Below are 13,409 nucleotides of genomic sequence, written 5' to 3'. Positions count from 1 at the left end.
CATGATAAATACCTTAGGCCTCAGAGTTAAAAGCCACATTTTGCTCTAATTAAATTCATTAAAAGACATGGCAACTATAGTTGAAAAAGCACTGGAATTTGTCTTATATTATCTGACTTCAAGTCCCCAGCTCTGTCACTGAGAACTATGAGTCCCCAGGCAAGATATTTAAGCTTTCTAAGGTTTAGATTTTCTTATATAAAATAAGGAATTTAAGTTAAATGATATATGGTCCCCTTTTATCTGTAACATACTGTAATTTAACAAAATCTACCTTAAGACCACGTTAGCAAGAAAATTACATAGAAGACCTCTTTCTTACTGATTTTTTAAATAAAGTTTATATATAAGAATGATTAAACCAATTGCAGATGGTAGAATGAATGCTTCAGGTAGTATATACCATGTTGAGGAAATAATTTCCACTTATTTACACAGAGAACTGAGAACCTGAAAGGACTTACAGCAAAGAACTCCTTATTAGAAAAGCCTTTAAGACATGAATTAGAAGGAAATGTATGACCAATCATATAGGCAGACTCAGTTTAACATCTGTTAAATGAGGCTAATATTTGCTCAATTTACTTTAAAATTTCAGAGGATCAACTATTACATATAAAATGCTTCAAAACCTACAGAAATAAAAAATACTACTTTCCAAGACATGCAGGCAAACTCCACTAACCTTTCCTAAGTGGCAAAAACTAGCAAATTTTGTAGCTTACAAAAATACAAGAGAAAGATGATATTCAGAGGGGTGAATATTGTAACAGAAAGCAAATATTGTTGAAATAAGCACTCAAGGTGATAGATAGAACCAAGTCAAAAAAGTACTTTAATATTCTAGAACTCTTAAAAAGTCAATCTCTCCATGCAAAATTCATTTGGCACACACTGTTGATTCCATTATGAGTCGCTTATATTTTGCAACTATGAGTTGCTTATATTTTGCAACTTCAAAACCTGTATGATGATAAGACTTGAAATGGTATCTTTATCTAACACCGTAAGTGATGAGAAATAATTATTTTATTTAAAATAGTTGTGACATTTTAAAATGCATACATTTAAGAACTGTGAGAGAACATTTTCAAAGAAACCTTGGAAATTAAGAACAGTTCTGGCCTCCCTTGTGGCATGTCTATCTCCTTACTGCTGGTAAGTCTTATGTTCTATCATCGTTCATTTGATTCCTTTAATGCTCAACAAACCTTTCCTTTGAAGCACAAAATATGTTATACCACTTTCTTCCCAGTATCCTTTCTAAAATCGAATTACTTCCAAATCAATATTCTCCAGTGTCTCACAAGATTTACCCTTTTCAGCTCATCCTACAAGAGTTTTTGTCTTAACCTAGTCAATGCCTACCCAACTCAACACACAACCTTCATCCTTCACAGCATTTTAGTCACCTGCACTCTAGTTTGGCAAAACTACTGCCTAAACAACCAACTCTGGACTTTAAAACACTCAAGTTTCCTCTTTAATCATAGAATTCTACCTCCTACCTTTCTCTAAGTTACTATCTCGGTCTCAAAGTGAGTTGCTTTTCTTAATAAGCTCATTCCTGGCTGCGTGTCCCTTTCTACCCAGTCTGAACATGACCCATGATTTATACTAGGAATTATCCTCAAATCCCTTGCTTCATGGCCAAATGTTCGGAAAATGGTAGATTAAACTAAGCTAAATGGGTTCTCTTAGAGCAGAATTCCCTTAGTCTTAAAGAGACAATATGTTGTTATTTCCCCAAATTTATTTTATCAGAAATCCTTTGTACTCCCAAGACCAAAGTCCTCCACCAGCGTCCTGAGGAGCACATTTTTTGAAACACTAACTTACATTTTCTGCTTAGTCCTTCCCTATCTCTCATTCACTCGCTGTCTAAATTGCAGGGAGACATTATCAGACCAAGCATTGTATTGAAATACAACCATTCTTCCAGGCATGGTGGCTCACACCTGTAATCCCAGCCCTTTGGGAGGCCAAGGCAGGCGGATCGCCTGCGGTCGGGAGTTCGAAACCAGCCTGACCAACATGGAGAAACCCTGTCTCTACTAAAAATACAAAATTAATTGGGCGTGGTGACACATGCCTGTAATCCCAGCTACTCCAGAGGCTGAGGCAGAAGAATCGCTTGAACCCAGGAGGCAGAGGTTTTGGTGAGCCGAGATCATGCCACTGCACTCTAGCCCGGGCAACAAGAGCAAAACTCCATCTCAAAAAAAAAAAAGAAGTATGAAAGAAAGAAACAAAGAAAGAAATACATCCATTCCTTGACTCAATAAGTATTTGTTGAGCACCTAGCATGAGGCAGAAACTGTTCTAGGAGGTAGGGGTATAAAGATGATAAAAAAAAAACAAAAAACCAAAGACTCTGATCTTATAGAGCTTTCACTCATCTAATAGGGAAAAAACAAATAAAAACTAATATATAAAATGTTACATGGTGATAACCACAATGAAGGTAGAACGAAGTAAGGGGAGAAAAGATGGTCACAATGCTGTCTTGGAGAAGTATGGATAATCAGGGAAAGTTTGTTTAATAAGGAGATAATAATGACATTAAAAAGGAAGGTAACTGATTACTATTAATTTACTAATGGTCAAATCTGAAGCCCTCTTTTGAATCCCCATCCTACTGGGCCTTTCAATAGTCTGAGCCACTGCTGATGAATCCCTTTCACCTTTAAATTCCTTTCTCTCTTGGCTTCAGTATTTCCTTCCCTCCTCCCAAGCTGCTATATTTTACCTATACTGGACCTGCTAACATGCTTTTTGTGATTTTCTCCATCTAACAAACACACACTGAGAGGTCCTCCTATGCACTAGGCACTTAGCTAAATGTTTTACATATATTACATTATTTAATACTTAATATAATTTAGGTAGTTACATATTTAATAGCTCCATTTTTTTCATAGCAGGGAAAATAAGGGTTCAGATTAAGTAAACTGACCAAATCATAGAGCTAAAAAGAAACAGAGCAAGGACTCAAACACAGCCCTCTACAATATACTGTCTATTAAAATATCTGGCATCCAACTCAGTACCAAAAAGCAATAAATGCTAGATAAATGAATAAAGATAAATTATTCAGTAAACTAGTATACATTTATACTACGAAAAAATAAAACAAAACAGAAATTTTGATGAGACATGACTGTCTTTAAACCACTGAAGAGCAGTCAGTCTTCTAATCAAGTTTTAGAGGGCAGTACTAAGATCTAATAATTTCAACAATCTGCAAGAGGAAAGGACAGCCTGACCTCTGCCATAATTTTTATAACCATTTATTAGGGATATGAAGAGAATGACAATACTGTATACAAGGATAAAATCTGCTTAGATTTTACCATCTCTTCATTTGACCAAAAAAAAAAAAAAAGCTTGTAAGAGATTAGAACTCTCCCAAGTCTAGAACTACTTCTATTATCCTTAGATAGATTTTGTAGGGCACAAATTTTATTGAATGAAAAGGCTTTGCTATAATTACCCACAGAAAGTAGAAGTGCTCAGATATTGATTCTACAAAAACATAGATAACTTACATTTGGTTTCAAAGTATAGGGCTTGAGCCTAATACCTCATCTATTGACTATTCAAGAAGTGTAAAGACCCAGAAGACCAAAAGTAAAACAAATGGTATATGATTACATGCAAATAACGTAAAACTTATAAGAAAGAGTAAGATTATCTTTAATAGAAATTTTCAAGAGTCCATATATTTTCTGGTTTTATAGCCAAGATCAATGTCTGATAACTGGTTTCAACTAGAAACATATGTCTAATGCCAGAGTATAATACTTACTCAATTACTCTGACACATTAAGCAAACTTTTGAATATTTCTTACTGGATACCGCAATATAATATTTATTAGACACCTTCAAAGTACTAGACTTTAACTTCCAATAGAGGTAAGAAACTACTTTATCTATCACTGTATCAATGTTTCTAGAATGAAAGAATGGATGAATGAATTAATGAACGGTAAACTTAAGACTCAGAGTTTGATATTTGCAAAGTGTAATCTCTTAGCGGAGGGAGGGGGAGAAGGAGGAAGGGGAGAAAGGCACCATCCTAACTTCAACAGAAAGTTCTCAGAACTTTTATTAAATTGAACCACTTGAAATTACCAGAATTCAACTGTTTTGCCCTACATAATTTAAGGCAACTTCACATATTTCAACCCGATTTATCCAATTAAACACATTATAGTTAATGACAGAATCTTATTTTCTTAAAAAAAAATGTAAAAGTAAAGAGCAAGCACTATTAATATCATAAACTAGGCCCTATAACATCATAAGCTGGGTCCATAAAACATGCCTATAAATACAGAATCCTACCTATTTGTACACCTATCCAACTGAGTATCATAATAGGTTTCCATTACATTTTAAAAACATTCATAGTAAGGTTTCAAAAGTAATATCTTAGCACTGTTAAAATGTAAGGTCCACTAAAATGTAGGTTCGATGAGAGTAAATCTTTATCATTTTTATTCTTTGCTGCATCCTAGAACCTAAAAAGATGCCCGTAATAGACATTTATTTAACAACAAATATTTATTGAGTACCCACTTTGTGTCAGGCATTGTTTTAGGTGCTTAGGATACGTAAGTGAAAAATCAGATGACGATCTTTGTCTTAATAACAAATGTTGAATAAAATAATAAAAATCTGCAAACTGTTAAAAAACACTTTATAGATAATATGTAAAAAACCTTATCATATTGTGTACGATAATCTCATGAGAATTCCAGAACCCATACTCCTACCCATTGTGCTTTAATCCCACCAAGATACAAAAGTATCTTGAAAGTAAAAAAATACTGTACTATCATTACAATTCCTTATTTCATGGAAACTTGAATTATCTTCCAAAAACACCTAAGCAAAAAACAAGACCTTCATTTGGCCATAGCACACTGCAGCTGTCCACAAATGAAAAATTATCAGATTTATTTATCAGAGCAAAAGCACGAAATAAACTCCTACTCACGTTATTACATCTGTTTTTTGGTGAACTTAGGTGACTGAAAAAGTTACCGGTTACCACTTTTCACTTCATCACACAATGTACAATATTTTACTCCCTAGCATGCAACAATACACAAGACTCAAAGCTTCTGCTAATTCTTAATTCCAGCTGAATCTGTGTAAACTAGGAGACAGAAGAAAAGGAGCTAAATCAAGACAAGAAGATCTTTCAATTCTGAAGGTTTGTTCTTCATCAAAACAAATTTAAAAATCTTGAAATTGTTGTTGCCAATGCTAGTTACCGTGGTTTTTTCCTTCCTTTGTTTTTAGGTGAATGCTTTCATTACACAGGATAAAATGGGTAAACAGAATAGAGAAAAAGTGAAAGAACTGGGAACAAAGCAAAATCTGGAGTCATGGTTACAGTACAAAGATAAACCCAAAGATAAGGAATCAATTACAGGCTCTTCCTCACTCAGCGGCCGTGAATAAGCCATCAAATCCTCCTGGTAATCGATTGTACCGGCTCTAAAGCTGGCCAGTGACACTTCCTTAGGAGATGCTCTGACATCCCTCCGACAGAAGATGCTGTCGAAATGTAAAAAAGCGGTTACCTAGGGAAACTAGCCAAGGAACGTCAGGAGCTCGAGGCTGGAGACACACCCCGGGGCTCCAGCACAAACTGGCCTGGTGATGTTAAGGCCGTGGACAATAATGGAGAGAGTCCAGTGCAAGGAAAACAAAACCTGGCCAGAGACTGGGATCACTAAAAGGGCACTCAGGAGTCAAGCAAGATCAGAAAATAGTAGGAAAAGACGTGCAGGCATCTTGCCAGAGGCAGGATCTGGCTCCGGGCTGGCAAGCCCAGTTGAAGACCGTCTGAGGCGGGGCAGCCCGGGAGCGTTCGCTCCACCGCATCGGGGACTGTCCGGCTCCCTACGGCCCCGGCCCTCGGAGACGCGGCGGCGACGCGGTGAGGTCCACCGCTCCGAACCTGCCCTCGCCTTCCTGCTACTGGTGTCCAGGGTCCCCAGCTGTTCCGGGCCCGCTCTAGCCGTCCTGCCCGCATCCCTTCATCGCCTCACCTTCCAGTCCCTCCATTGCGCCACCGCCCCGAGCTCAGCGAGACTCCTCCAGCAGCTCCCGCCGCCGCCCAGCTCTGGCTGTAGCAACCCAGCCGCACCTCCCACCCGCTAACATTCCGGGCTCCCATTGGTTCCGCAGCTGCGGGGGCGGGGATCCGTGGGGGCGGGGCCGCGGCGGAGGCTAGGCTCCTGCGGTCTCCGCCTGGCTGCCACCCGGCTGTGTCTGCCCCGGTTACCCTCCAGGGAGCCGCGAGCCGCTTCAGGTTGCATTCTCCGACGCAACGGCGCCTTTGACTCCAGCCTTGTTTTCCCTCATACCTTATCCTCCTATTTAGAGTACCTCAGCACCTCATGGACTCCGCTTCACCAGTTCCTCAAATCAAGTCAATGCCTCTGACTTCTAGCCGCCATCCCTCCCAGCAGATACTTCAAGCAGGCAAGCAAACCAAACAAACGCCCAGCACGCTTGCATGCAGCACTCTCTGTTTTCCGCTCTTTGGTCGCATGACTTGACCTCAGCGTATCCCCTAGACTTGATCTTCACACACAGCTTCATAGGTTAAGACACTTTTTTTCTAGAGAAATCATACTTTCTATCGGCGATTGTGGAACTGCGATTGTTCTAAGCCCTTGAAAACAATTTCCTCACCACAAAAGCTTGGTCCAAAAATTAGAAGTGAAACCCAGTCCTCCCACTGTCTTCTACTCTTGGCCTACCCTGTCCCTATACTTTATCATCCTTGAACCAAAACAGTCGCCTGGCCTGATAATGTTTGATCTGGGAAGTTTGAGTTGAGGAATTAAGTTACAACCTGACAGAATGAGGCCCACCCGTCTCTAACAGAGTTCAAAAACCTCCTGAAGATGAAAGTAACTTAAAAACTGAGACAATTTTAATTGTTTTGCTTACAATTACCAGAACTACATTTCTTTGAAAATTAGATTTAGCAATCGTAAACAAGCTGTATTGTTTGTTGACTATAGCGTATCTCCTGGCAAGTTACCAGTATTAATGTGTTGTCCATAACAAGCCTCGAATTAATTTTATTGTTAATCTGTTTAATTGAAGAGTTTAACTTCATATCTGACTTTACCTACTATGAAATCAGTTACCTTCAGGAAGCAGGATTCCTCCTACTCTCCACTCACATGAAGGTGTTGTTTAAAAAAGAAAACCAACAGTTGAGGGGGCATCACCTCTTACTGAGAAGGTACTCCAAGTCCATTTGAATGTGGTAGAGTCCATCTGTTGTGTGGAGCCATGTAAAGACCACTTCAACCATGCCTCAATGACTCCGTCTGCCCTTCCCCGGTTCCCCTGCTTCTTCTGTTCCTCTGAGATCCTGGGACTACTTGGCCAACCCGTAGCCTTGCAGGCAATAAGCTACTCTAGACTGGGTGCTGCAGATAGGTCATTTTTCCTCCTCAGTGCTACTAAGGCAAAGGTAGAGTTTTTGGTGGGGAGGGAAGACCTTTTAAGAGAGCATTAAGGAGAAAAAAAAGCACACAGAAGAAAATACAAAAAGAAGCCATTGTTACAAATTACAAGTTCTTTCACTGAAGGCAAGATGAATATTGAGTTGGCTGATACCTTATTCGGCATAAAATCTACAGTAACAATAAAAATAATAAAAATAGCAATAAAGAATAAATCATGTGAGGCATGTTTTAGGCCCTTGTCATATGTTGACGAATCTTCAAAAGAAATCTACAAAGTAGATACTACAATCTTCATTTGTCAGAATTAAAATTTTCATTTTCTAGATGTCTCAGAGCAATTAATATTTTGTCAATATTTGTATCACTAGTGAATGGTAGAGCTTGGTTACACCCTTGACTGTTAAATTCTAAAGCCTATGGTGATTTAATTGGGCTCCTCACTCCCCTTTCTTGCCTTGCATTTTATTATAGCTGCCTCAAGTGTAAACCCAAGTGTTCAGATACGATGTTTAACATATATTTGAGTAGGCATTTCTATAATGAATCTTAATTCTCTAAAACATGATTGCTAGTCTTCCCTACAGGTATTAGTCTCTTCAGAACTTTTACGCTACATCTACCCTGGCTCTGCAGCTTTTCCCTGATTCTGACCCCTGAGTAAAGAGGACTTCTTCCTATCTGCCTTCAGTAATTTCTTTCCTCTGCCGCCTACATACCTAGCCTGAGAGTCTCTTTTGTCTTAGCACTGTATCATGACATTACTTCTGCAGTCTAGTCCATTTTTCAGGATGCATTCATTCAACAAATGTTTGTTGAGTACCTTCTATGCTTCAATTTTATCACTAGCCAGTTACTAAAATGAATGAAACTCAGCTTCTTCTCATGTTTTTAAGCACTTATCTGTACATATTTTTTTACCTGCCATGTGATCTTGTTAACTGAAAATAACATTCATAGATCAATAACAATTTGAGATCTTCCAACCTCCTTATCATACAAAAAGGAAAACAAAGTTTCAGAGATGTTTCTGACTTGGTCAAGATCACAAAACTAGTACTTAATTGAAATAGATATTATATCAGTGTTTTATTACATCATATCCTTGATTCTTTCCACTTTGCATTATATTGCCTTCAACTACCATTCCCCTGAGCAGATCCACATCTGTTCTGTACGTTCTAAAAAGCTGAGCAAGCTGCATATAGCTTCTTGTTTCAAAGCTCCAATCTCTTGAATCCCACACAAAGTTCAAGTCCCCTTTCAGAGAAAGCCATTGGTTCTCATTCAGATCATTTGCAGAGCGCAACTAAAGGAGATTCTGAGTCTCAGTGAAAACTCAGTTTATCACCTCCACTATGTGGGACGTTTCTTCCTTCCATAACCAGCAGAGGAATGACCTACCACAGTTTAGCTTATAAAAATAATCCATATATTTTGTAATAATAAGAAAATGATAATTTTCATCAAAAAACATAAGAAAATATCTCGCTTAAAAGTGTTCTAGATTGAGGAAGCATACTCTGAGTTGGCTCTTGCTAGTTTTATTTGAAGTAAAAATAAAATTTTCTAAGTGTTCAGCGAGAAAATAGTGATAGTTTCTCATGGCCTGGAATAATCAGAAAACATATAGGTAAACTGTCACAGGTGAAGATTTATTGAAGGAAAAGTGTCCTAGACAGGAAACATCAAGAAAAGAAAGAGGGGCTTTAAAAAAGTGAGGACTTAAAGCAAACTTTACCTACTACGTTGATTGAAGGGCTATTTCATTCATAGTGTGATAGCAATTCTAGCTCTATGCTTCTCTACTTTCAAAACTAATTTGCAGCTGCAAAAAGATCAGTTTTTTTCAACTTTCAGCTATGATCTTGCCTATCTATCCCTTTGCATCACAATTTCAAATCTTAACTAAAAATCTATTAACCAAAATGTTTATTGAGGTCCTCTCTAGACTAGTCCATTTTTCTGATGCATTCTTTCAACAAATATTTGTTGAATACCTTCTGTGCTTCAAGTCTATTGTATCACTAGCCAGTTATTAAAATGAATGAAGCTCAGCTTCTTCTCTTAGGTTTTTAAGTATTTGTCTGTACATATTTTTTTACCTGCCATGTGATCTTTTTAACTGAAAATAACATTCTGACCAATAAGAAATTGAGATCTTCCAACCCTGAGTACAACACTGCTCTAGGCACAACAGAAAGCTTCAAAGAAATCTCTCTGATCTCTAGAAAGTTAACATCTAGTAAAGGAAACCCTGAGTAAGGCATAATACAGGGCAATAGAGTGGTTAAGAGTATTATGTTTTAGATGTTGTGGTACAGCTTGTAAAAGCAATGGGTTTCACAAGTCATTTACATGAATGGAACAAGTTTAAAGATTCTATAGAAGTAGAACTTAAATTGTGTCTTGAAGAGTATCATAGAGATCACTGAGGATGCGGGGACAATGGCATAATCCTCCTTAAGAAAATGATGCAAGCCTGGAATGTTTTGGGACAATCTAAAGAATCAAGGAGAATATTTGTATATATTTTGGTTCATGTGTAACATTTGTTCCTTTTTATAGAGCACAAGCATTATGGCTATATAATTTATATCTTTTTAATCTTAGGGGGAGGGTGTTGAGTTAATGATACTTGCTAACACACAGCACATACTTCAACTATTCATGCCAAGGTATCTCTTTTATTTTCCTTTTATTAATTTGTCATTCATCCCCCATTTTCACTCAATTTATCAGCCTCCTCAATATAGGTACAATTCTATTATGTACATATGTCTTTGGATATGTGTGATTCTTTGAAACACATACGGTGCTGTTTTATATATGCATCTGTTTTTAATTTACATAAATGGCATTATTCTATGGCTTTCATTCTGTTTGTCATTTTAAAATTTTAATTTTAATTATTTTATTTAATTTTTAAATTTAATTTTTTTTATCATTCATTCAGAGAGTCACCCATGCCACTGTATGAAATACAAGTTTGTTGCTTCTGGATATCAGATAATAATATTTTACTGTATGCATACACCACCACATTTTACTTACTCATTTCTGTAGTGATGGGCACTGAGCTGATTCTAACCTGCTGCTACAATGAACATCTTTGTGCTTGTCCCCTTATGAACCTGGGCTCAAGTTTCTCTGGGATGCATCCCTGGAATAGATTACTGGATCATATTCACTTCCACTAAGTACACCTAGATTTCTCTCTACAATAATTATACCAGTGTACACTCCCATCAGCAATGTACAGGGCCCATATTTCTATGGCTCAGTAATAGCTGTCTTCGCTCTAATTGTTGAATCAAGAGTTGGCCTTTTCTTCATATACTTGCAAATTCAGATTTGACTTTCAATGAATTGCCTGTTTTTATTCATTTATGTATTGAAATTATCATCTTTTTCTTATGGATATGTAAATTCCTTGTGTATGCTAGATGTTGACCCCTGCTAATTTCTATTATTTAAAAAATCTTTTTCCAGTTTGCCAAATACTTGATAATTTTGTCTATGATACCTTTCCCTGAACAGAAGCCCATAACATTAATTCTATAAAATATGTCAATATATTTCTTTATGAATTGTGCATTGTTTTATTAAAGTTTTCTTCACTTCTAGATTATTGAGAATATTTGCTCACATGTTTTTGTATTAATGTTATCCTTTTAATCTTTCTTAATTAGCTTTTCAACCCATCAGGAATCACCTTTGTATATTATATGTGTTAGGAATCACATGAGTCCATTTTTCCAAAACTATCTCTAAACAGAAAAAGTAAATATAGACATCACAGAATTACAAATACAAGGATATTATGAGCAGCTTTGTTTCTATAAATGTAAAAACTGAGAGGAAATGGATATCATTCTGGATAAAATTTAAAATTGTGAGAAGAAACTTGAGTAGAATGAAAATTGTTAATAAATCAAAATGGTAAAGACATCTCTTCACTTTAATGCCCCAGGTAGAGAAAGATTTACAGGTGAGTTTTACCAAACTTTAAGACAAAGATAATTTCTGTTGTGTCCAGATTTTCAATAAAATTTAAAAAGAGGAAAGGCTTATAATTAATTTTTTAACATTAGCATAATTTTTTACTACAAGCAATATATGAAAAATTATAGGATTGTCTCTTCCAACATTATATATACAAAAGTCATAAAAGAGATGTTAGCAAGCCATATTCAACCAAATTATTATTAAATAAGGTCTATACCAAGAATGAAAGTATAGTTTAATATCAGAAAAAATATCTAAAATTTTAGCTTTTTTCTACTACTGACAAGCAATGAATTCTGCGTTTGAAATATTTATGATACATTCCAGTGACAAGTTTTGTTATTCTTTGTATTGCTGAATCTACCAAAGATAGGTATATGTGATTAATAATGGTGGAAAAAAGAGGGTTGGTATTGACAAGGAAATGTGATTGGTGTCTAGATAATTTGTAGTAATGCTATTTTATTAATTGTACTCCCTCTAAAAAAACAACCAGTTTGGGTGGGGAATGGATAGACAAAAGATAAAGATATATTTCTAGTTTTAAAGATGAAATTCCCTCTTGGATGATTCTACATATTTGGGCATTCGTATCTTAATTTGAAGCACATTTACCTTATGATTAGCTTTGTGGTGTGTCTGACACTGCAGCAGAAGATTGGCATTAGGCCTGGAGAAAGGGATACAGATAGACTGATGTGGGAGAAGGGTTCTGATTTACATGACTGGGACACAGCATGAGTCCATTGGAGGCCTGAATGTGTAGTGAACCCAGAATAGAGATGGGAGGACCTGCAGAGGCCACTAGCTGATCTGTTGTTCTCAGAATAGTATTACTGATATAAAGCTGAGCATATGGCTGTGGAATAAAAACTATAGTTCCCAGCCTTTCTTGCAGCTAAGTAGTCCAGGTGACAAAGAATTCGTAACTTCCATGTGCATAATTTTTAAGCGTCTTTAAAAAAAAGAGAAGATGAGCCATTCTCCTTCTTTTTGTTCTCCTCTGTTGTCTGGCATTTGGGCATGACACCTGAGGCTGGAATAGCCATCTTGGACCATAAGGTGACTTTGGGAGTAGAGTCCATTCATAGAAGAGGTAAAAGACTGAAGAAGCATGGATCTCTTGCATCTGGACCATCAATCTCTAAATTTATACAAGAAATAGAAATAATTTTATCTTAAGCAATTTTTTTGAGTGAAAAGAAAAGGTAAGGGGGATTGTTCTACATTTATAGCCAAACTTAACCCTCATAAAACAGAGATTTAGAGATAAGAAGACAACAAAAACTGTTTTCCCTAGTTTCTTTTATGTTGCTGGGTAACTCTAAAAATTTGCAAAGGTATCAATACCCAGAGCTCTTTTGAGAAGTTATGCACTTCAGCTTTGTCCAATTTTGCCTGTTTTCTCCAGGACAGCCAAGTGTTTTCAGATGCAACTTTCCTTTTGGAGGAAAATAAACAACAACAAAAAGAAAACTATCAAAAGTCCTTTCCTCCTTGCTTCATTATTAATCATAGCAGCTTCATAGGGCCTTGAAAACTTGCTTTAAAATGCTATAAAATATTACAAATATTATATAATGATGATTATGTCAGGGTATTTATACTACAGACAAAGAAAAATTATCCTGTTATCAATCACCTAAATAAATATTTTGACACTTATTCATGATTTTAAAATCCTTATGGTTCTTCTTAAAGAACCATACTCATAAAACAACCAGATTCTTTGGTTTCTGCAGCTGCCTTTTAATGGAAAGAGTGATATGATAATTCAGCCTATAAACATATGCTAATTTATAATATAATTGGTTACTCGATTTTACTTTAAGAAAAAGCTCAAGTTTTTATGGTAGATACACATGTAATTAAAGTTATGCGTTATTAGCTATTTATAC

At 36.4% G+C, this 13,409-nt stretch overlaps 1 protein-coding gene across 3 annotated transcripts in view; it reads right to left on the bottom strand.

Moving 5' to 3' along the window:
- The window catches only part of ZC2HC1A (zinc finger C2HC-type containing 1A), a 59,050-nt gene extending 52,866 nt beyond the window's left edge, over nt 1–6,184 (bottom strand). For all 3 annotated transcript variants that reach the window (XM_033203404.1, XM_033203405.1, XM_033203406.1), the window contains exon 1: nt 6,067–6,184. In XM_033203404.1, the coding sequence (XP_033059295.1) occupies nt 6,067–6,082 (16 nt within the window). In that variant the 5' untranslated portion in view covers nt 6,083–6,184. The remainder of the gene's footprint in view (nt 1–6,066) is intronic.
- Nucleotides 6,185–13,409: the final 7,225 nt, after the last annotated feature.

Source organism: Trachypithecus francoisi, unplaced genomic scaffold, assembly GCF_009764315.1.
Source record: "Trachypithecus francoisi isolate TF-2019V2 unplaced genomic scaffold, Tfra_2.0 Lachesis_group7, whole genome shotgun sequence".
NCBI classification, from domain to species: Eukaryota; Metazoa; Chordata; class Mammalia; order Primates; family Cercopithecidae; genus Trachypithecus; species Trachypithecus francoisi.
Note: the sequence above shows the minus strand (reverse complement) of the source record. Positions and strands in the feature narration are given on the sequence as shown.